This window comes from Python bivittatus, unplaced genomic scaffold, assembly GCF_059951505.1.
Source record: "Python bivittatus isolate LINGU-HERP-01145 unplaced genomic scaffold, Pbiv_v1 ctg000480_np1212, whole genome shotgun sequence".
Lineage (NCBI taxonomy): Eukaryota > Metazoa > Chordata > Lepidosauria > Squamata > Pythonidae > Python > Python bivittatus.
The window spans coordinates 63927635-63953327 of NW_028277075.1; the positions used below are offsets into that span (position 1 = coordinate 63927635).

Genomic DNA, 25693 nt, shown 5'->3' on the forward strand with positions numbered 1-25693 from the left:
TGTATAATAAATTTTCTTTCGTATATTCATACATTTTCTCAGTGCCGTGCTAAAGGGCAAAAATCTGATCTACTCCCAGAATAAAGATACAGTGGACTTCCCAAATTTTGCTCATTATTTTTCAATCAGAATTCTACCAAACACCTTCTCAAGCATGCTTAAAAAACTATTCCTCCTGTAGATTTTGCATTTACTCTTCCTATCTTTCCCTTTGTATTGGGAGGAGGGGGGGACAAGAACAGCAAGGGAAAGAGCTCATAAACATATTAAACTAAAATATAGAATTTCACAGTCATTCTATAAGCAACTTCCTTTACTTTCAAACTTTGCTCCAATTACACTATCTGCAACTGCAGCTTTGCCAGTTTTCAATGTTTTCACAAAGGTTTTTTTTACTTCATTTTCCTTAATTTTTTACTGAATTCTAACACTTAATAGTATTAATTTCCATTCCACTGTTCAACAGATTCCCACAAACATCTTTAAAATACTCTTTCCAGCACTTCCTAATTTCAGTTTCATCCCAAAATATTTAATTGCTGGTATTTTTTAATGCCATTCATTCTGCAGGATCTTCACCCACTTTCAAAACAATTCTTTCTTTCCATCAAAACACTCTGCCTTTTTCCTGCCTCTTTTAATCTTAACTGTTCCTTGCTCTCTTTGCTCATATTATGTGTGTGTGTGTGTGTGTGTGTCTGTTTAAAATCTTTTTCTCTATATACACATTATATACATTTTATACACACACACACACACATTATACAGTATCTTTCTCTCATGCTCATTTTTGCAACATTCTCTTGTATGCATTTTTACAGTTTCTTTCTTAGGTGCATTTTGCCTCATTACCTTTCACTTCACCTTTCAACCAAGCTTCCTAATTCCCATTAGCATCATTCCACACACTTCTGTGACATTCTATAACACAATTCTTTCCAAGCAGCTCCTGCATACTCTTTCCTCACCGCACCTTTCCATTTCTTTAGGTGGGAGATTAATCTAGCTGCTAATACTTATTCATAAAGGATTTATATTTTCTTTTCCTGCAGTTGTTCTACTTTCACTCTTGTTTCTTTCCCTTCTTTCTATTTCTTCTATTTTCACTTTTTTCCCACCATCTGCTCTTGACGCTACCAAATAAATGGGCTAATCTCACATTCGGAACCTCTCATCACCTTTGTATCCTTTACTAATTTTCTCAATCTTTCATCATAAACAACCAAATCAGTCATGCTTTTAGATTTATATTTATTCTTTCCCATGTATACATATGAATAGATTAATGCTTAAACCACACGTTCAGAAGAGATCTTTCCTAAGCGGATGAACAACAACCAATCCCTAATCCCTTTCATTCTTGGTCTCTGAATGACCCAGTCACTTATTCTGCATTCTTATGTCTCATTCCCATCCATCCATTCTTGTCACCTAACAGAGTAACACATCATGCTGACAACATGGTGCCTTGTATTACCCCCTAGCATAGCTGCCCCAGCCCAGGGGAATAGTTACCCAATACTCTTCTTCATTCCTGTAAGTAGGAGCAGAACCACTGTAATATAGGACCAAACTCACACAGACAGCCCAGAAAAAAATATTCTGGTCAACGGTATTAAATGAGAAATCAAGCAGGATTAACACAGTCAGACCCCTCTCTTCCTCTTCTGCAGGAGACATGGCTGGTCCCAGTTCTGATCCAAGAACAAATATGGTAGGGAATATTGGTGTCCTCCAAGAACATCAGCAGCTGATGTGTTAACAGAAGAATACTCAGAAATCACTAAGTACTTTTTCAGGAAATGTGAACATTTTTAGTATTTATCCTGGTCATAGGATATTTGGGGTACTCAATAATTTAGCCAACAATTTAAGTGGTTTAATGCCATGGATCTCCCTGGACCTATTTTTCAACACTGTTTTTTTTACATGGAACATAAAGCAACACTGTTTTTGGTCCAACTCCTCTCCTTCAATCCAACCTCCTCCTACAGTAAAAACATTTGGGCTCTGAAATTGCCAGCTTGTCAGGCAGTCTCTGTGTTCCAGTGGCTCAGTTCACAGTGCCATCTACTGCTGCTGAATAAATTATATACCGGACACAGGAAGATGGATTACTTCCCATTTCATATATATTACAAACCAAAGGAAAGCAATCTGAAAGAGGGTTCACATAATTATTTTCTCCTATATTCAAGCAACCCCCATCTGTCATACAGAATAATAATGAAGAAATGTACAGTATGACTTCTGTCACATTTTTCTAGACGTCACGGAATAAGGTTCACAGTGGCTATATGAGAATACCACCTTGCTCCCACTTAATTTGCTCATGCAATATTAACTTTTTAAAGCAACCGAAGTCTAGATGCTTGTGGAAGTAAATACCTGTGTGCACATATCCTCACCTTTGAGACTGAGAAATTTTTGAAAGAATGTGAGATGCGATTTTTCACTCCTGGCCCTCAAATCTCTTGTCTTTAGTTTTCAACAATGAAATCAATTATTTTCATTGTGTGTCTTGAACTAGAACATTTTGACTCACTTGTATTTTTCAAATATAAATATAAATTCTCCTGTAAATCTCTCCTCAGCAGAGAACTGTTGAAGTAAAGACAGGGGAAAGTCCTATGAATGGATGGCTTCTCCAACATTCACTTCTGTCTCTTCACATGGGTGTCCAATGGCATAATGAAGAAAGTTCCCTCAGTTCAATATTCTACTTTAGTTTCACAACGTTGTGCTGCTATTATGAAGCAAATTATGTCCTGAGTTTTGAACTTACAACATTAAAATGACCCATTTTCAGAATGTTCTAGCAGTCAGCTGGTATAAAAGCATCCTAACTACTTTCCAGGAGATAATATTTCATGCTATTATTTCAGGAAAAAACATGCTCATTCTTATTTTCAGACTTTTTTTATCACTATATCTCAGAATATCCATGTATATCACATTTTAGCCTTCTAGTTTATAGGGAAGTACCCAAAAAGTCAGTGGCACCCAAATCCACCTTCCCAGTTGGTACCCAGATTAATGGGAAATCTGGAAATGATCATTCTAAAACTGCATATCTTTGAGAAATAAAGAAATTCAATTGAAAACCATCAACCCATCAACACCAGAGGTATTTCTCCTGTACTTTGATTAGCCCAATGGAATCAATGATGAGATGTAACTTTGCCACTCAACTAAAAGAACAGTAATTAAAAAAGAGAAAAGAAAAAGAAAAATGAGCACACAGCAGTACATAGAACCTGGTGCTTCTCCCACTTAACCCTAAGTGATTTCAGAGGATGTAAGTGATGCCTCTCTATTGCCACCCTGTGGTTATGTGCAAAAGGACGATACTCAGCACATACAAGAGTGAATTCTTTATCCATTCCACAACCAGTGAGCTATTGGTTTTAGGATTAAACTACCCCCTACAGTTAAGCACAGAGTGGATTGCCTCCACTTTTAGAGGCTTTTTCTGTCCTAGAGATTAAGGAGATCAACCGTGACATTTCAACACAAATCCTAATAAGGGCAGCAGACTGGCAAGCCATTTTAAGTGACGCCCAAAAACAAGATCTTCCCACAATCTTCTATTTATTTCACTTTCTCTAAAGAGGAAATTGATATAGTCCAGACAAGCTGAGTTGGTTAATATATTGTGAGCTTTACATACAATCTCACACACATTTCTTCTAGTTGGACAAAGGGCTATACATCACACACCACACTCTTTGATCAAAGCCAAATGGTAAATAAAGAAGTTTACATTACTGGAAACAAGGTCAATACTACAGACTTATCTAATCTGATTTGACATGAGATGAAGTGGTATTCCCCAAGAGATGGTAGGAAGGCAGGTTTCTGGCAGTTAGAAAATATGGGCCACCTTTTCACTTATACCCATCCCTCTGGCCCAAAATATTTGCTTTCCTATTTGTCTGTTTATGTAAGTTTCAGATAGAAGCAGAAGACTTCCATACAAACAGAACACCTCCATATTCCCATGGAGATGCACTACATTATATTTTCATATAAATGTTTGCTACATCTTTCTTGTGGAGTATCTAGAAAGTAGGGTTGAGACAGTATTAAGCAGCAGTGCCAAATCACAGCATTGACTTCATTACAGCAAGCTTCCAGGTTCAACACTTTTTCGTAGCTATAAATATGGAAGGAAGTAAAGGAGCCCTTCATTGCATCAGTGGGAGTGGATACTAAGCCTAGTCCCTACCAGGACAATAAAAAAGCTATTAAGAAATAAAGCTTTTAAATCTCTTCCATCGTTATTTCATTTTTAAACAAAATTATACTATAGAGTGACAAAAGGTTGGGAAACTGTCTTATTCGGATGCATGGATGGACAGATGGACAGATAAACCGGAGGGTTATAATATACAGACTGGCTGGAAGCTTCAAATTTCAACCCATTTACCAAGAAGCAAATGTTTATTGCTTGGTTATTGCGACACACTTTGTAGTCAGGATCACTCGAAATATTTCAATTGTGTTCTCTAAATACATAATCTGTTTCTTCAGACTCAGCAACATGGTGCTACAAATCAGTGTCTACAACTCACTTGTGTTTGCTGAATTATATAATTAAGGCTGGTATATTATTCTTTCTAGAAACCAGAAAATAGAAGTATTATACCCTTTTTCACAATTAGTATTGCTTAAGATTTTGACAGTTCATGCGGCTAATGTATATTTTATAAACATACTAATGGAGTGAAATACTATTTGCTCAATCAAAAGAAGTTAAAAGAAAGAGAAAGAGGGATGGAGGAATAAATTTACATTAAGCTAAAGTGATATATTCTGAAAACAGATTGGGTCTTTCCTCTCTAATGGTACCCAGCCCTTATTGGGGCAAGTGGTACCCAGCCCTTATTAGTAGTACCCAGCTGCGGTGGATAGCAACAGAGGTCAAGGCTATCAGGAAGGAGGGGGTGCATTCCAGGAGGGGAAAGGAGACAAAAGACAACACAGTCCAGAAAGGGAGCATGGGAAACATAAGAGGTACAGGATAGCCACTCCCTAGAATCTCCCAGGGTATATCCACTAGTTGCAGTAGTATAGATTTAGTCTGGCAAGATTCTACCTATATGGTATAAGCAAATAAAGGAACTTAACTCAACTGGACTACTTCACTGTTGTTCTTGGGTTGGGTCTGACACCGGTCCTTACTGAGGTAAGAGTAAGAGACCCCTGCATTGTCCTGACTCTCTTTGCTCATGCCTGTGTTTTTGCAGAATGGGAAACAGCTGGGTAAATTATGGCCTGGTGTGATGGACTGGAATTGTGGGGGCCAGAATTGGGGAGTAAAGAATGCTCTTTCATCTCCCGAAGCGCGGGGAAGAGATAAGCGGATGAGGCTGGCACCTCCCTGAGGAATTCACTCTGTTTTGACTGGCTGACTTTGGGAACTGAGGTTTCAGTCTGGGAAGATTCTTGATAGAGGTTGCAGCTAATAAACCTTGTTGGATTGAATCTGCATGGTCTCCTGGAGTTCCCTGGGCTAAACCTGACACCTGGGGACAAGAAGACCAGAATCTTGAGAATAATACTGGGTTTGCCAGGCTGTTTCAGAGATATGGTAAATAACTAATGAAGAATGGCAAGCAGTGACTATTTATCTATCACAACCCTGATGAGGACAGCAAGTGGTTCTATACAACATCAAGAGAAATGCTACACAGAAACATGGAAGATGCCCCTTCAGGTTCTTAAAGTTATTCAATGCAGTTTCATACACTACAGAGAAGCAACCATGCTTTTGCCACCAAATAGTCACTGAACAGATAAAGATTGCCAAACCTGTCTTACATCTTAAATAAATGTTGACCTTTTAAGATACATTTTACTTCAGAAGTAAAAATACCGATAGAAACAGTTAAACCATGTTAAACATACCCTAACATGTTAAACCATGTTAAACATACCCTAAGAATGGACCAATTTTTATCTGTTTTCAATCACTGGAGTCTATTGCCCTATGGGAACTTGCCTTGGAAAGACTCCTTAACTTCAAAGGCAATGAGTTTTACAGTACGTAGAGCTGTTGTTCAAAAAATACATTCTAATGTCCCTTAGGTAGGCAGAATAATCTCTACAGTTTGTTGCATCCCAGCCATAACCTGTAAGGAGTCTCTCTGATGGAAATTTGGCATGCATTAATAATAAATATAGCACTACTAAGACAATAGAATTGATATAAATTATACATTTCACAAGATGTTTCAAGGTATAAGTAGCACTCAAAGTAAAGCAGGTTCATCCAGTCTAGGATGAGTACCACTAGTAATTTCAGATATCAAAAGAATTATTGACACAATTATATCTGATTCTCCCCTTGATAGGATCTTAAATGGAAAGGCTTAGAACAGCAAATAACAACAGACTTGAGGTCTCCAGTGTGATGCCCAGAGGTGCCCATGTGCCTGCAGATAACTCCCAGGGTCCTTTTTCTCATCCAAACTTTGCTTTTTTAGTCTTTAAAAAATGATAAATGGATATTCTGCGAAGTCCTAGTTTCCAACATCATCTCTATTTCAAAGGATGCCTCTTTATCCCCAATGAACTTAGTCAGCTTTTTCAGAACAACAGACAGATGGAACCTAGTCATTTGTTTGGAAGTGTGCCCACCTGCCCAGAAAAAAGGACAAAGCAAGGGGAGCAAGGAACATCCTATGTGAGGAAGAAGGTTAGAGGGTTACTCAACAACATTCCAGTAAATTGGTGCTTTTAAATGAGTATATTTCCCATGGAATTTGTGAGACAGTAAGACTTCATAGCAGTTATTTTGGGAAAACACCTATAGCATGTCCTCAAAATTCCAAATAGGCCCACTATCCTCCAGAGTTTAGCCCTCTTGAGTTAGATGTACTATTGAACAATACATGCTTATCACTGTTTTTCCCCACATAAGTATCTCTGTTAACAATTATCAGTGCCACATTACTGATATCTTTGCATATGTTTTGCTAGCAACAGACTGGGTTCACCACTTCAATTGGTGCGAAAATGGGAGAATCAACCATTCTTGAACCAGCAACCTTCTCATCTGCAGAAAGGTTTGAACTGTATTGTTCCATTGCAACCTTCCCCAACCTGATGTAACTCCCAGACTTTCTAGCAGAAGCCTGTTCTAGTCAATCTGACAGAATTACTGCTATGTTTTAAGGTTTGATAGCCTCTTTGAAATACATTCTGACTGAATGATAGGCTTGCAAGCCTTTGTAATAAAATAATAGCATCTTTGGCAAGGAGCTATCTCTGAGTTAAGCAATGAAGAGAAAAGAATCAGCATTCTATTTCCCAGGCACAACATGACCTGCATCTCCAGGCAGACCACTGGTCTTCCATTAACTATAGTAGCACTTTATACATCTAGGCTGGCCTGATTCTCTATTTGGACCAGAACCAACTTGGCCTTATCTTACTTGCCTGACTATCTTTCCTGGTACTGCATCTTACTACACTTACCTTAATTTGCTGTCTGCCAACAAACTCCTGTAGCATATTTCTCCCCAGCTTTGGCCAGCAAAGATCTTCTTTGGGGCTACACTTAGCAAAAGATCTGTTAACCTTCTAGCCAACACTTGCTGGAGATCTCTGCCACTACTCTACCTATCTCTGCTTTAGCTACAAGCAACCTACCACTTATAACGCAAATGTCCCTATAGTGAGACGAATTCCATTAATATGTTTTATTTCAAAGAAATTTAGCTTAACCATTGACTGTAACTTGAAGACTCTCTACTTCTAAATCTAAACTCTCCTATACACCCCCATGCAAGTCTTAAATATACATTCAGTCATATGCATATGCAAACACATATATGCACAAAAAATTCAACAGTGCCATAACCCTCCCCAACAAAACAGTTTGCCCTGCCAATATTAATGCTGACCTGAAAAATACAGCAAAGTTTTATTCTATACTTTGTCTTGATTTCTCTAGAGAAATCCAAAGCATTGCTATATAAAAGCATCACTATATAACAAACAAAAACTAGAAACTGAAAGTAGAGTGTTCCCTGAAGATATGAAATTTTCATATTGTACAGTACTGCAGAACAGCACCAGTACTGGAGAAAATATGTATGTTTTAAAAGAAAAGGAAATCTCCCAGCTATATATGATAGTTTTTATATGAAACCCATCCTGCTGTCTGAAGTGTACATTGTGTATACTCTGGGTACCCATCAACCCAAAATATTGTTCTGGGTATACGTATGTGTATGTATGTATGTAGGGGGGGGGGTGTATCCAAGTCCAAGGTGTACTCCCAATTGCAGTACAACAATACAGTAACAGTAGAGCCACTAACAGCAGAAACTGAACAGTACTGAAAGAACATATGGAAGAAAGAGAAGATCACTGCAAAGTGGCTGCAGGACCTGAAAGCAGACCACAGCAACCTCCCAGAACAGGAACCAGTCACCATCACAGTAACAAACACCCAACAGCAGGTCAAGAACATGAAGAGCTGGAAAGGACCTGGCCCAGACATGATCCACACCTACTGGCTAAAGAAACTAACAGCAGTGCATGAATGCCTAGCAGCACAGATGAACCAGCTGCTAGTAGCAGGCTCCTACCCAGACTGGCTAACACAAGGAAGCACAGTGCTGATCATGAAAGACCCCCATAAGGGAACAGCATTGTCCAGCTATCAGCCAATGACCTGTCTCCCCACAACATGGAAAGTCCTATCAGGCATCATAGCCGTCAAGCTACAGCACCATATGGGCCAGTACATGAGCACAGCTCAGAAGGGCATTGGGAACAACACCAGAGGCTCAAAACACCAGTTGCTCATAGATAGAGCAGTCGCATGAGACTCAAGTTCTAGGCAGACCAATCTGAGCACAGCCTGGATTGACTACAGGAAAGCCTACAACTCAATGCCACACTCATGGGTCTGTGAATGCCTGGTGCTATACAAAGACAACAGGACACTAAGGACCTTCCTCAGGAACTCAATGGGACTGTGGAAGACAACACTGGAAGTCAACTCAAGACAGCTTGCACAAGTGGCCATCAAGTGCGGCATATTCCAAATTGATGCACTGTCCCCACTGCTGTTCTGCATAGGCTTAAACCCCCTCAGCCAGATAATCACAAGGACTGGATACGGGTACAAGTTCAAGAGTGGAATCACCATCAGCCACCTCCTCTACATGGATGACATCAAGCTGTATGCTAAGAGTGAACGAGACATCGACTCACTGATCCACCTGACACGGATCTATAGTGAGGACATTGGGATGTCATTCGGACTGGAGAAGTGTGGCAGGATGTAGTAAAGAGAGGGAAGGTGGTTAACACTGATGGGGTGGAACTACCAGTGGGCCACATAGCAGACATAGAGACCAGCTACAAGTACCTTGGTATCCCACAGTGACATGGGAACCACGATGAGGAGGCAAGGAAGACAGCAACATCCAAGTACCACCAAAGGATAAGACAGGTCCTGAAGAGCCAGCTCAGTGGGAAGAACAAGATTCATGCCACCAACACGTATGCCCTGCCAGTCATCAGATACCTGCCTGTATAGTGAGCTGGCCAAAGGAGGACATGGAAGCTGCTGATGTGAAGACCTGGAAGCTCCTCACAATGTACAGAGGTTTCCACCCCAAGTCCAATGCCCAGAGATTGTACGCCAGCTGCAAAGAGGGTGGGCGGGGTCTGGTGAGTGTCAAAGCCACTGTCCTGGATGAAACCCAGAGCATCAGCTCATCAGTACATCAGTAAGATGGCACCCAAAAATGAGCTGCTGAGAGAATGCCTGAGGCAGCAGCAGACATGGGAGAAAGTTCAAGTGGTGGAAGTACCATGCCAAGACAAGCCTCTGCATGGGATGTACCATTGACAGATAGCTGAGATGGCTGACATTGGGAAATCCTACTAGTGGCTGGAAAGGGCTGGACTAAAAGACAGCACCGAGGCACTGATCATACCAGCACAAGAACAGGCACTAAGCACCAGATCCACAGAACCAGGAGTCTACCACACTAGACAGGACCCAAGGTGCAGATTGTGCAGAGAGGCCTCAGAGACAGTCCAACACATAGGGGCAGGGTGTAAGATGCAGGCAGGAACAGCATACACTGAACAGCATACACTGAACAGCACAACCAAGTAGCTGGCATCTGCACAGTGTATTGACTAGTCCTTCCCAAATTCAGATGGGAGATTCCACAGAAGGTCATGGAGAATAACAGGGCTAAGATCCTGGGGGACTTCCAGATCCAGATGGACAGGCAGATACTGCCTGTCTTAATGCCAGGTTGGTTAAGAACAGGCCCCCTTCATATGTGACTTGATCACCGAGGAGGGGGTGGACCTGGCATGTATTACTGAGACTTGGCGGGGCCCAAGCGGGGGGGTGCCCCTCTTGGAAATGTGCCCAGCTGGGTTCACAGTGTGGCACCAGCCAAGATACCAGGGCAGGGGAGGAGGGGTGGCTGTTGTCATCCGAGAGTCTCTGGTGGCCTTCAGGGGCATTGCCCCACAAGTCTCTGGCTATGAGACATGGTTTCCTAGGTTGGGCTCCCATGAACAGTTGGGAGTGCTGCTGTACCAGCGTCCCTGCTGCATGGCAACCTCCCTGCCTGAGCTGCTGGAGGCAGTCTCGGGGCTGGTGGTGGAGTTCCCCAGGCTTATGGTTCTGGGGGACTTCAACTTGCCATCCCTGGGATGGACCTCAGAGGCGGCCCGGTAGTTCATGGCTACCATGGCAGCCACGGGCATGTCGCAAATTGTGCGGGACCCAACCCGAGACAGTGGCCACATGCTGGACTTGGTTTTCTTGTTGGAGCAATGGTAAAGTGATCTGAGGGGAGATTTACAGCTTTCCCCATTGTCATGGTCAGATCATGTCCTGGTGACCCTGAGTTTCTCCTATGCCAATCCCCTCTGCAGGGAGGCAGGACCCATGCGATTGGTCCGCCCCTGGCGTCTGATGGACCCATCAGGGTTTCAGAGGGAGCTGGGGGGTATTCCCATGGATCTGCTGCATGGTCCAGTGGAGGCCTTGGCTGCTGCTTGGAATAGGGAGGCAGCCGGGGCCGTGGACAGGATCGCGCCTATGCAATCTCTCTTGCCTCATCGTCTCTGACACTCCCCATGGTTTATGGAGGAGTTGAGGGTGCTGAAGAGGGTTAAGAGATGTCTAGAGTGTCGCTGGAGGAAGACAAAGACCATATCTGACTGAACACAGGTTAAAGCTGCTATTAAGGCCTACACTGTGGCAATAAGAGCAGCGAAGCGTCAATACTTCTCCGCCCTTATCGCGTCCTCAGTGTGCCGCCCGGCGGCCCTGTTTGGGATCACTAGATCCCTCTTTGGTAAGGGGGATCTGGGGATGCATTCGCAGGGCCATGGAGAGGAATTTTCAGAGCACCTGCAAGATAAAATCACTCGGATTCGTTCCAAGTTAGACTCCGAGCATGGCCCAGGGTCTGGGGAGATACCAGGGGATCATTCTTTCCCAGCTATCTGGGAACAGTTTGATCCAGTTGTTTCTGAGGAAGTGGACAGGAGCCTTTGGACTGTGAAGGCCACCACTTGTCATCTGGACCCATGCCCCTCCTGGCTGGTGAAAGCAGCTCAGGAGGTGACATGCCATTGGATCCAGGTGATAGTTAATACATCCTTGCAGGAGGGAGTGTTCCCAGCTGCCTTTAAAGAGGCATTGGTGCACCCCCTCCTCAAGAAACCCTCCCTGGATCCTACCATGCTGGACAATTTTTGTCCAGTCTCCCACCTCCCCTTTTTGGGGAAGGTGGTTGAGAAAGTGGTGGCATCACAGCTCCAAAGGGTTCTGGAGGAAATGGATTATCTGGACCCTTTTCAGTCAGGTTTCAGATCTGGTTATGGAACGGAAATGGCATTGGTCGCACTTATGGATGATCTCTGGCGGGAGCGGGATGGTGGAAGTGCGACCATTCTTGCTCTCCTTGATCTCTCAGTGGCTTTCGATACCATTGACCACGGTATCCTATTGGGACGACTCAGGGAATTGGGTATGGGCGGCACAGTCTTGTGCTGGTTCGCCTCCATTCTCCAGGGCCAGTCCCAATTGGTGGTGATAGGGAGCGAGAGGTCCCATCCTCGGCCCCTCCTTTGTGGGGTGCTGCAGGTTCAGTTCTCTCTCCGCTCCTTTTCAACATCTACATGAAACTGCTGGGTGAGATCATCCGTCATCATGGGATGAGTGTGCTGATGATACTCAATTATACATATCCATCCCAGGTGAGATAAGTGATGCCATGACTGCCCTCTCATGGTGCCTGGAGGCTGTAAGGGTCTGTATGGGAAACAACAGGCTTCAGTTGAACCCTGGCAAGACGGAGTGGTTATGGGTTAATGGCTCCTCTGTATCTGGGACTTTGTCACTGTTGGTGCTGGATGGGGGTAGCATTGCCCCAGACAGACCCAGTGCGTAATCTGGGGGTCCTCCTGGACTCATGGCTCCTGCTCAAAGAGCAGGTGGCAGCCATGGCCAGGAGGGCTTTTGCACAACTTCGGGTTGTGCACCAGTTACGCCCTTTCCTGGATCGGGATGCCCTTCAGTCACTCATGCCCTTGTTGTCTCCCAGATAGACTACTGCAATGTGTTCTACATGGCGCTACCCTTGAAGAGTATCCGGAAGCTTCATCTGGTCCAGAATGCAGCCACGCAAGCTATTTTTGGGACCCGAAGAAGGACCCACATAATGCCACTGCTTCGTGAGCTGCATTGGGTACCAGTTTGCTTCCGGGTCCAATTCAAGGTGTGGGTTATCACCTTTAAAGCCCTACATGGCATGGGACCAGGTTACCTGAGGGACCCCCTCTCTCCCATGAGTTCATCCTGTCCCACCCGATCACACAGAGAGGGCATGTTCCAGACCCCTTCGGCAAAAGAACTCTGACTAGCGGGGTCCAGAAGACGGGCTTTCTCTGCGATAGCCCCCGCACTTTGGAATATCTTGCCCCTGGAGGTGAGATTGCCCCCCCTCACTCCTGGCCTTTTGAAGGGATCTGAAGACCTGGCTCTGCCATCTGGCCTGGGGCAAGGAGGGGGATCATCAACTGTGGGGTTGGCTAGTCCCTTAGCGGCTTGGCGTTGCTGCCTTGAACCATCAGCCTCCTGGATTTTTTCCCTTTTATTTCTGTGAATGTTTATTGTTATAGGTTTTAATTGTATATTTATTTATTGTTTTAACGTGTTGTGAGCTGCCCAAAGTCCCCCATTGGGGGGAGATGGGCAGGGGACAAATTTAATGAATAAATAAATAAATACTGGCCAATCAACCAGACATCGTGGTAGTAGACAAGGACCAGAAAACAGCAGTGGTGATAGATGTAGCAGTGCCAAGTGACAGCAACATCAGGAGGAAGGAGTATGAGAAGCTGGAGAAGTACCAGGGCCTGAAGGAAGAACTAGAGAGGATGTGGAAAGTAAAGGCCAAAGTGGTCCCAGTGGTGGTAGGAGCACTCGGGGCTATGACTCCTAAGCTGGGAGAGTGGCTCCAACAGATCCCAGGAACAACATCAGAGCTCTCTGTGCAGAAGACAGAAGAGTGCAGTGCTAAGAACAGCTAAGATACTGCACAGAACCCTCAAACTCCCAGGCCTCTGGTAGAGGACCTGAGATTGAGGAAGACACATACCATCCATAGGGGTGCGAGGGGATACTATTTATACTTATACTTATACTTATACTTATACTTATACTTATACTTATACTTATACTTATACTTATACTTATACTTATACTTATACTTATACTTATATTTATTCATTCGTTCTACTTTCAGTCATTTTCTCTCCGTTCCATTCGTGCAGCACGTTTCCTTTTGGATGGTTGACATTTCTTAGAACATAATCCATATGAATGGCATTGACCACCTTCTAAAAATGTCTAGAAAATCACTAACCAACACTGAGTAAAACCATTTTCCATCATAACTGGTTAGAAATGTTAGCTTTCATGCAACCTGTCTTAGCTCAAAAAATAATTTATTGAGCTGCAATCTGATAGGTATAATTCAGACAAAATGTCCATTCCATCACCTCTCACTTATTCTTGAGCCCAGCTGCTTGACTTCATTTTTCCTCTATTTCAGAAATATAAGGACACATGCACGCATGTCTCTCAATCCCTATTAGAATATGCTTTTAGCCTTGCGAATTGTCAGTTAGCATGTGGGTGAAGTTGTTGTTGTTGTTTAAAAAAAAAGGGGGGGAGGCAAGTACAGGAGAAGCAAAAAGATGTGTGCCTTTGGAATGCAAACATTGGAAATAGGCCAATTTATAGCAATGGTCACTCCTGAGTAGAATTAGTGAGCTGGCTAGAGCAAGATATAGAAATGGAAGGTCTTCTGTCTTCCCTAAGTGACATAACTAGGTACAAAAGTACAAGTAGGGTTAAAATACTCTTCACTTTGAGTGGATGAGAGATGCATAGTAGGCATAAGTGAATATATGGCACTATGAAAATATGACATTACTCCTAGATTCTTCTAGTGCAAAGCTCAGTTCAGTTTATGGTCCAAGACTGATCATAAAAATACATGAGAGAGAGAGAGAGAGAGAGAGAGAGAGAGAGAGAGAAAGAAAGAAAGAAAGAAAGAAAGAAAGAAAGAAAGAAAGAAAGAAAGAAAGAAAGAAAGAAAGAAAGAAAGAAAGAAAGAAAGAAAGAAAGAAAGAAAGAACAGGGAGGGAGGAAGGGAGGAAGGGAGGAAGGGAGGAAGGGAGGAAGGAAGGAAGGAAGGAAGGAAGGAAGGAAGGAAGGAAGGAAGGAAGGAAGGAAGGAAGGTCGCTGCCCATCACACCTAAGTGACATAGGTATGTAGGTAGATAGATAACAACCTGAAACAGTTAATAGTGTAAAAAAAGGCCCCAAACACCTTTTATAAGCCATTGCTATTAATTGAAATTTTGCAACCTTCTTGGAGATATCTGGGAATTGATCATATCAAAGGAGAACTGTACTCTCCTGAGCATAAGAACAGTAAAATTTTCTGACAGCTACTCATAAGAGATCTGTTCACCATTGGGTGTACAGTGGATACTTCAGCAGTACATGTGATACAGATTCAATCTCCATTTCAGCACATACACAAGTGCAATTTTTGTAAGAGAGGCCGGTGTGTCTGCCCACTGTCTCCCTAGTGGGTAGTGCGGCATCATTGGGCCAGAGAGGACAGTCTCCTGTGTGGAACCTGTACAATATTAAAAAATTATCTAGGAATAGTCAAGGAGGAGAAGGAGTCTGCACTGTAATGGAGGTGGAAGCTCTGCACTGCGTTTGCACTAGATCCTTAAATATTGCCCACCAAACTAACAAAACATAAATCCAGTCCCTAAAAAGGTTAAATTATGAAAATGGAAATACTTTTCATACATGGTATACTACAAATATGGCTTAGTACCACCAATAATATGTTCCCTGATCTAACCTTGGGTCACAGGCAGCTCACCGCATCATACCTTTCTTCCCAAGAGTTTGAGAAAAAGAAGATATATCAAAGAGATAAGTCTAGCTCTCATTTTCAAGGAATGCCACAATAGCATTTCTATCGTTAATTAAAAAAGAAAGTTTGTAGTATTCCCGTTATAAGTACAGGCAGCAAAAAGACATGCCTTCTCTGCAGTGCAGGATTAAAGGAAGAATTTCAGAGAATATCCTTTAAGTCTCTGCTGGGCATTATTGTTAAAGGAAGGCTATCTTAATTTTTTTTCTGCATATGCATCTCAGCTGGCTGACTGAGCTATATATTCAGTAAGAGATGGAGAATAGCTGATGGATGAAAGGTCAAGAAAACCATATTCTCTGTCTTTTCAAGAAGCTTGAGGATAAGCTGGCTACACACTAGGACCCTAGCTGTGCAAGAGAATTGGGAGCTGGAAAATTGTCTGATATTTTCTTTCAGCTTATCCAGAGCTTAAATTTACCTCCCTTCCTTGTGTTTCAAAAATTCTATTAACAACTGAATAAACATATCCTCACTGAGGAACACAGACACAAAAGAGGAAAGTATGCTGGAAAAAAAATGGGAATGCTGGGTCAATCTGAGCCTGACCTTTTTAAAGTAGCTAGCAACCCCACCACATACCTTCCCCTCCCCTCCCCTCCCAACAAGGCCACAGCTGTTGCTTTTTCTCCTTCCCCCCCCCCCCATTTAACCTCATTTGTATCTGCTCAAAATGTCTGTTCATGGATTAGTTTTCCAAGCAAACATCACTATAGGCCCTGTTTAGGCCCTGCCAATTTCTCAATCTTAACATTTTTATTCTTTAATCAAATTCTGAGTATTTGTGATGAGAGCTAATATAAGATGCCTTTATCTTTGCTTCATGAAAAGAAAAATCTTTGAAAGAATGCGATACTTGTTCAAATAAACTGCCCCTTTCAACACCTTCTAAAGTAAATTTACCTATGCTTCTCTATTTTTATATAAAAAATATGCTACACAATTGTGTTAAGAAGCGAATTGTGTATTCCATGGCCAAAATAAATTAGCATGCAATTAAAATAACAGCAATACCACTCCAGTTGCTTTAAAAAAAAAACAACTAATATATTCTCCTATAATGAGTTCAAACAGAAGCCGGAAAGCCATCTGTTTGGGATTCTTTAATTTGGATTTCAGCACTGAGAAGGGTATTGGGCTGGATGGCTCCCTTTCACATCTATGAATCTAGAAGTCTTTTTTTAAAAAAAAAAAAAAAAGTTCATCAAGACTAGTGAAGGATTTTCTACCAACACAATATTTCCATACAGGAAACTGAATGAATAGCATAAAAATAAAGCCACTTTCAATTCAGGATTTTCAAATACTGTTTGGAAATAAAGGAATATGACACTTTATCACAGGACTGGAAGTTACTTACCAGGATGTGCAGTTCACATTTTGCCCAGTAAGTGTACTTCTGTGCTGTAAAGTCTCTTCTTACTGCAGAAAACCAGGTACTAGCCTGCTAATCTCTTGAATTCCACCTGCAGTATCACTAACATTGATGACACTATCAGGCACAAGGGCACAACTTATCTTCATATGCACTCCCACAATGTACACATTGATTCAGATTATTCCTGGTCACCACAGAAGAGCATCATCTTGTGGCTTAGTATTTCATGCCAAGAGCCATCTTTAAAACAGACTATGCAAATCCGAGATTAGCTACATGATCCCACACAGCAATTGACAAAACATTTGAGGCTTGAGCAGGGGCACAAATTCATGTGGAACAAGAAATGCAATGAATTCCCAGCCTCCATAACAGTATCTGAACATGCATGCAGGTTAACAAGACTGATGAAGAACACAGAAAAGCAGAACAAGTCAAACACCAATATTTTCTTGGTCCCTGCTAACTCAAGCAATCTAGACAGGAAAAGCCAGACTGGTTCTACCATTATGTAGAGCATGGGGGCCAATGGACATGGCAGAACTCTGGACTCTACCACTTCAGACTAAAGGTTGGGATTCGATCTTTTAAAATGCTCCTTCCCATTAAAAGCTGCCTGCATGCAACAAGCAAGCACATATGCCAATTTCTTGCCGATGTGTTGGCATTCTCTATAAATGACCCTCTTTCTCTCTCATTCATGTGGCAGAGCATTCAAAGACATGAGTTCCACACCCACAGCCTCAAATGGTGTCATCCAAAATTGAGTCACTTCAGTCTACAACTTCAGCGTGCGTGATGTATAACGCCTACCCCAGCTCCCATTTTCCCCATAACTTGCTGCCCAAAAGTTTGAGAGGAAAACTATCTCCAGACTTGTCGAGATACCCAAGGGCTACATAAACCCATGCACACAGATACATACTCACCCAGAAGAGCAAGTTGAAGACAAACATGAGATACTTAATGCACTGCAGGCAGTTGTGAGCCATGCTGCACCTCTTCAGTTCTAGAAGAAAAATAAAGGAGAGATCCAAGTAAAAGACCACATACTTGTTCCCCTTGGGGGATGTGTACTTAGCCTTGGTGGCCTTAGGGCCCGGGTTGGTATGGAATCCAAAAAAAGAGTTACTTGCGGCTCCAAATTGGCCGCCGTACATGCTGCTGTAGCGACGGAAGGCGCCATTGGGAAAACTGTAATCCTTGCTGTCCACTGAAGGGCTCCTGTGATAAGTTGATTCATCGGTGCTAGATCTGCGCATGGTGACGTCAAAAGTGTTCCACAGTTAGTCCTGACAAGAATCTTTGCAGTTTTATTTGATTGGGAGGGACAGGCTTTCAACAATTTCCTTATTTGGGTCCCCCCTAATGTTTTCTGCCAGCTGTTCTTTTGCCTGCCATGATTCTGTCAAGGAATAAAGTGAGCTATAAAAGCAGCCCGTTGGCTAACCGAAGCCGGCTCAGCCAGGAGTTAGGAAACCCCTGCACTTACTTGTTGAGAAGTCTTTCCTGCTCAGAAAACATTGTCTTTGGTGCCACAATCTCCCTCTCCCCACAATCAAAAGCGGGGGAAAGAGAGAGACACCCAGAGAGAGAAACGGTTTGGTTTGGTTTTGAAAAGGAGAGCGGCAGTCTTGCTTATTATCCCAAGTGCCATATAAAACCTGGAATCCACATTGTCCCTAAAAAGACACAAAAACAGTAAACCAGGGATGTTGCACAGAAACGAGGCTAAAATCAGAGATGATCCAAACAGCAAGCAGCTCTCCTGCCCTGCTCCTCTCGGTCACATCACATCGCTCTGCCCGGAGATGGCTCAGCTCACTTTAAACGATTCCCTGTCTCCCCTCGGACAGAGGAAGCCTAGGACAGACGGAAGAAGTGGATGGAGCTTCATTCATAGCGCTGTCACTCTCCTGAGATTCCAATCCAGGCATGCTCCCTCTCCGTGCTATTAACCCAGGCACAGTGCTCCAGCCTGTCCTTGCATCTGAAGTGGGAGGCAGGGGGAAAGACGCTCGCCTTACCGTATCTCATGAATGCCTGCTCAGCACTCTCTCCAGCTCAAGCCCCCTCCTCCAGCCAATCAAATGTACTCTCATGCTCCCCTATTCCCCCCCTCCACATCACCACCTTCTTTAAAATAAAACCCTCCCCTTAGCCTCTTCCCAGCAAATCCAACATGAGCTGCTTTTAGCCAATCAGGCTACAGGTGGGGAAACTACCATTCTGTGCCTAAGCTCTAACCCAGAGTCCTTCCTCTTAGGTAACTGCATTCTCCATCCATCCTGGGCATGATGGTACAGGGGAAGCAAGGGTTTTTTTTTAATCATCCCAGATGACAGTGGTTCCTTGGATTTATAGCCCCTTCAGAAGAGGCTACAAAATTGATGGCTGTACTAAGCGTAATTGCTCCTAAAAAGCAGGGAGCAAATGAATCTCTTGCAAAATGTTGGTTTGGGGATGAGAGATTCCTAAGTTTTCTTGGAGATGTTTTTTGCACTCTTATCTGAGATGTCTGCACTGACACCGTGGACAATTTCCTGTTTCATTTTTGCATACATCTCATCTGACACAACATTCACCCATTCAGTGCTACTGCACCCAATCAAGAGTCCTAGAAATTGTTTCTGGAAAGGGCAGGTATCTTCCCCTTTGCATCTGGGGCATTTCATCTTGATATATGGGGTATCATTTCATCCTCATTTAGCTACGAAGTCACAAGGAAACTTATGCCAGTTATTTTTTCTCAACTTAGCATACTTTTGGGAGGGGAGTAGGGGAAGTGGGGAGGAGTACCTGGAGAAAGGCCAGATTATCAGTGTGTTGAATCAATAAAATGACAATTGGAATGCTAAGGTTAATTCAACCACCCAAGTTGATCCAACCTCAATCTCTATTGGCCAGTACTAATGTCAATGGCAAGTGCACTAAGAAATTCTAATAAAACCAATAGGTGGTTTTCTCCTTCATTTATATATGAAAGAATAAGCATTTCTGCCACTTACTGTCTTGGGTAACCTCTGCATCAGATCACAGAGACTTCATTCATGCTATCATGAGGGTCTACTTTCTCTACTGCCTCACACAGCAAGTCATAGTGATTGTTCACACAAAGACTATAGCCACAGCAATGCTGACAATCTCTGGAGCTGGAATATCAGACAACAATCTGCTGCCTGCCACAACAGTATATGCTGTTCAGTCTTCTCATTTCCTAACAAATACTGCTACTCTTGGGGCTGTGATGAACTCTGGTATTCACTTGCAGCCTTCCTCACCTAGCTCCCCAAACGGCATTGAATTACATTTCCCATCATTCCTAGCCAGCCAATATGGGAACTGTAATCCAAACCTTGTAGAGGATGCCACATTGGGAAAGTTGAAATAAGATCTCCATTCAGAAACTGAAGCACACTAAAACATTTGAGAGTTGCAGCAGAGTACAGCATGAGAAAGCAGTGCAAGTGAAGCAAAAACCATAGGAAGTTAAAAATGGAAACATACTGTATATACAGGTGAAACTCGAAAAATTAGAATATCGTGCAAATGTTCATTTATGTCAGTACGGCAACTCAAAAGGTGAAACCAATATATGAGATAGATGCATTACATGCAAAGCGAGATATGTCAAGCCTTACTTTGGTATAATTGTGATGATTATGGCGTACAGCTTATGAAAACCCCAAATTCACAATCTCAGAAAATTAGAATATTACATGACATCAATAACACAAGGATTGGAAATAGAACAATATCGGACCTCTGCAAAGTATAAGCATGCATATGTACTCAGTACTTGGTTTGGGCCCCTTTTGCAGCAATGACTGCCGCAATGCGGCGTGGCATGGATGCTATCAGCCTGTGGCGCTGCTGAGGTGTTATGGAAGACCAGGATGCTTCAATAGCGGCCTTCAGCTCCACTGCATTGTTCGGTCTCATGTCCCTCAACTTTCTCTTGGCAATGCCCCATAGATTCTCTATGGGGTTCAGGTCAGGTGAGTTTGCTGGCCAATCAAGCACAGTAATCCCATGGTCATTGAACCAAGTTTTGGTACTTTTGGCAGTGTGGGCAGGTGCCAAGTCCTGCTGGAAAATGAAGTCAGCATCTCCATAAAGCTCGTCTGCAGAAGGAAGCATGAAGTGCTCCAAAATCTCCTGGTAGACGGCTGCGTTGACCCTGGACTTAATGAAGCACAGTGGACCAACACCAGCAGATGACATGGCTCCCCAAATCAACACAGACTGTGGAAACTTCACACTGGACTTCAAGCATCGTGCATTGTGTGCCTCTCCATTCTTCCTCCAGACTCTGGGGCCTTGGTTCCCAAATGAGATGCAAAAGTTGCTCTCATCAGAAAAGAGGACTTTGGACCACTGGGCAACAGACCAGTTCTTTTTTTCTGTAGCCCAGGTAAGACGCTTCTGATGTTGTTTGTTGTCCAGGAGCGGCTTGACAAGAGGAATACGACATTTGAAGCCCATGTCCAGGATCTGTCTGTGTCTGGTGGCTCTTGATGCACTAACTCCAGCCTCAGTCCACTCCTTGTGAAAGTCCCCAACACTTTTGAATGGCCTTTTCCTGACAATCCTCTCCAGGCTGCGGTCATCCCTGCTGCTTGTGCACCTTTTTCTACCACACATTTCCCTTCCACATAACCTTCTATTGATGTGCTTTGATACAGCACTTTGGGAACATCCAACTTCTTTTGCAATTACCTTTTGGGGCTTTCCCTCCTTAATGAGGGTGTCACTGATGGTTTTCTGCACAACTGTCAGGTCAGCAGTCTTTCCCATGCTTGTGATTCCTACTGAACCAGCCTGAGAGACCATTTAAAGGCTCAGGAACCCTTTGCAGGTGTTATGGATTCATTAGCTGATTAGAGTGGGACACTTTGAGCCTAGAATATTGAACCTTTTCACACTATTCTAATTTTCTGAGATTGTGAATTTGGGGTTTTCATAAGCTGAACGCCATAATCATCACAATTATACCAAAGTAAGGCTTGACATGTCTCACTTTGCATGTAATGCGTCTGTATCATATATTGGTTTCACCTTTTGAGTTGCCGTACTGACATAAATGAACATTTGCATGATATTCTAATTTTTCGAGTTTCACCTGTACATTAGGAAACACACAAGTAATTGCAAAACCACTGAATGGACTCCCCTTTTCCTGCACCCCTCTACACACACACCTTTTGAAATGTGTTGTGAAGGTTTGAGGAAGCCATGGCACAAGACTTACAGGATGCACAGAACAGATAAGCACTGGAAAGCTTCATTTTGTGAGCAGAAGTAGGCGTGCATAACCTGGAGGAACCCATAATTTGCTCTGAATTTTCTTTATCTGTGAACCTCTGGAGTTGGCAGCAGCACAAATGGCGTTCTGCACCCATTTCTCTGCCCGTGACATTGTCAGCTCAAGATTTCCCCTCCGCTTTGCCTACTTTAGCTCACAACATTCACTAACATGTATGTCCACATATGTTTTTAATCAGACTTTGGCCCACTACCTTCAAGCAGGAAACAGTGATTCCAGAGTCTCAGTCTACAAAGACTTTCTTTCTTTCAGATGGGGAGGACTCATATAAGATTCCAAGAATATCACCCTGGTAGACAGTAGCAAAAACTCCCAATGGATGCTGCAGCCCCTCAGTTAAAATCACTTTTAACACACACAGCTTATGAAATGTATCACCATCAGAAGGAAGAGGTGACTGGTTAGCAATTTAAAGTCTTTGCTGCAGAAACATAATACCGAATACAAAAGGTGTTTTCCTGCCTAAATCATCTTTCTTGAGGAAACATACATCAGGAACACTATTCAATTAAACAGGAAAGCAAAAAACTAGAATTGATGATGTTGCAAGCCATCTTTGCAAGGTCACCTCTGCAAGCCATCTACTTACTTGAACAACACAAAATGTATAAACATGACAGGCTGTAATCTGTTTTCTCACAAGCATCCACAGTGATTCTAGTTCTAGTGCCATTCTTAATTGTATATGCAGAATAACAGAGCATTGAGAAAGTTCCTTATTAAACCTTTCACTTGTGGCAGTTGTTCAGCCAAATAATGCTAGTGAAATGTTCCTCTGTGGCCTCTAGCTGAATTTGAATAAAAAATGTAACTATATAAATGGATGCCTTTTTATGGGTATCTCACTCCTCGTGCATGTCAGAAAGTTAGCCTGCAGTACATGGCTTTATGGTATGCCATCAAGTTCACCCCTAGCCCTCGGGCAATCACCATTCTTGGGCTAATCTACCCAGTGGGGACGTTGCAAGTGTAAGGCAGAGGGAAGACGAGGTATCCTCTGAACTTGTTAAGAGAAAGAATGGATAAAATCTAAATTCCCACTGTATTTTGGGAGGGAGGCATTCCTGCTTACATAGAATTGTTGCTTATATTATTTAGCAATCCATTAGTTCTGGGATTGGATCTTTAAAAAGGAAAAATGTTGACAGTTGTCTTTAGAAACATCATTTAAGCCAGACATAAAAAGGATTATTACTTCTAATGAGGAAGGACAGCCTTTGTAAATTCTGTATTAAAGAAGCAAATATCACTCCCTCATCCAAATAGCAATAATAAAGAGAACAAAGGATCAGAAAAGCAGGTCATATTTGAAATATGACCGATTTAAATTAATTAATTAATTAAAACGTAAAAATATAACGAAAGCCGTTTTTGCTCAAAAGAATTTCTTTGCCAAGCATTTCCATATTTTGGCTGCCAGTTATGATGCTGATCAGCGGGCGCGTCCTCTGATCTGGATGGCTCTGCTGAAGTTCAAAGCATCAGCAATTCAAACATACACAGACTGTACAAGCCCTACCACTGCCTAGGACAAAGCATTCAATCAAGCACAACAATCGGTGTTAACTCCCTAAAGGCATGGTACCTTGAGATGGCAGCCATTTTCAAGGAATCTTAAAAGCAGAGGTTTAAAGGAGAGGGAGGTGGAGAAATTTATTTCAAACAAAGCTAGAGTAGCTGGTAAAAGAAATAACATGCTAGTGCAGAATCTTTACTGCCTTTAAAACAGTCTGATTCAAAATGAACTGTGTTCCTTCTAAACGGGGGATGGGGGGAGGACAGGAGAGAGAGAAAAGAAAAGTTCATAGACAGAGTTTAGATTTCAAGTGTGATGCATGAAAAAGCAGGTAAATTGCTAACTTAAGCCAAATCAGAATATCTGCACACAACTGACACTGAAATAGTCTTCTCTCTGCTTGCTGACTTACTCACTTACTCTTTCTCTCTGAAAAACTGGCAAACCGCTGACATAAAATATGTTTAATAAATCCACAAACCCTGCTACAAAATGAAAAGGCTTGCCTTCACGTATGTGAAGATAGCTTCAGAAGGCTCCACGGTGAAATAAACAACCAAGGGCTGAGTTCACCAATGCGAAGTGTATGTTTCAACCATGGTTAACCAAACAAGCCATAATACTCAGATTCAAACGTAACATTAAACCATCAACCATATCTTAAAAATCATAATGGCTGGGTTATTGTAACTTGGTAAGCCAAAGTCCAACAAGCTGCATTGTGTTTTAACACCTTGCTCGAAAGCACCCGCAACATTCCTAAGCAAATGTACTTAAAAGCCCAGGGATTTACTCATATATAAACTCTGCATAGGCTACAGCCTCAAAGTCTTAATTTTGAATACAAAATGCCTACATCAAATGGAGTATACACCCAATAGGACAAGGTTTAGGAAAGTTGAGCTCATAGATCACCTTAAGGCATGTTGTGACTGGTTTTGGCTTTGGGTAATACATGAGCCCAGCAATTATGGCTTACAAATGTATAAAATTAAATAAACACAGTCATATTCAAGAAATCATGGTTAAACAAATCTTGCTTAGCACAATGTGTGAACCAGACAAATAAGAGTCCAATCAGATCTTAGAGGCTGCTGTAAAATGGGAGTTCGATTTAACTGAACTAAGAATCATTGAATGGGTTATCAGCCTTGGTACAGAAGGCTCTGCTCTTGAAAAGAGCTCTTAAAATGTAAACTCTAATAACACCAGTGTTTCCTGTGTTTTGTTTTAAAAACATCTATCTCTTTTGAAATGTATAACCTGGTTAGAAGTAAATAGCCCATGACAATACATCCAAAGAACATGATTTTAAAGATAAATCCCACTGAATTATCATGGATGTTGCAAACTCTAATGAGGTTATAAATAAAGCCTCAGTGGAGTATTCAGCACTAAAGCAAAAACATGAAACAATCCAGCCCTAGCAAGAAACTAAAAATCAAACCCCATAAAATACTATTAAACATAAACCCTAAAATTAATGTAACTGTATAAAAGGGAAGAATAAAATAAAACAAGTCTCCTTAAAATTATTTTCAGAACATAGCTGGGGTTCTTTTTCTTCTGGACATCTCTGGAGCTTCCCGTATGAAAGAAAAGTTGATCTTCCCTTAAAGAATGCTTTAATTTGCATCTCAGGATACACAAGCATCTACATGCAGACTTCCCTGGATTTCTGTACATATACATCCTGCTTGGAGAGCATTTGCTCCAAGAAATGTAACATGTTACATAAATAGATCATCCCTATGTAAATCGTATTTGCTTTACTTTATTAAGGCCACAAAGTGAAAATGTATTTTTAAAAACTTGTTTCTTGGAAAACATTTCTGATGAAGTGCTATAAGTAGGTAGATTGCATTCATATTAACCTCAGTTGTAGCTTTCCTGGCAAAAAACAGATTTTTCACAGCTGCAAGAGGGCATTAAGCAGAAGTAGTACA

At 42.2% G+C, this 25693-nt stretch overlaps 1 protein-coding gene across 6 annotated transcripts in view; it reads right to left on the reverse strand.

Moving 5' to 3' along the window:
- The window catches only part of LOC103061032 (tetraspanin-4), a 678932-nt gene that overhangs the window by 233167 nt on the left and 420072 nt on the right, over positions 1-25693 (reverse strand). For 3 of the 6 annotated variants that reach the window (XM_088146072.1, XM_088146073.1, XM_088146071.1), the window contains one exon: positions 17835-17914. The exons of 1 other annotated variant lie outside the window; for it this stretch is intronic. In XM_088146072.1, the coding sequence (XP_088002198.1) occupies positions 17835-17897 (63 nt within the window). In that variant the 5' untranslated portion in view covers positions 17898-17914. Of the gene's footprint in view, positions 1-17834; positions 18183-25693 lie in introns of those variants that run through there. 2 more of the 6 variants (XM_088146070.1, XM_088146069.1) reach the window with 2 other exon arrangements.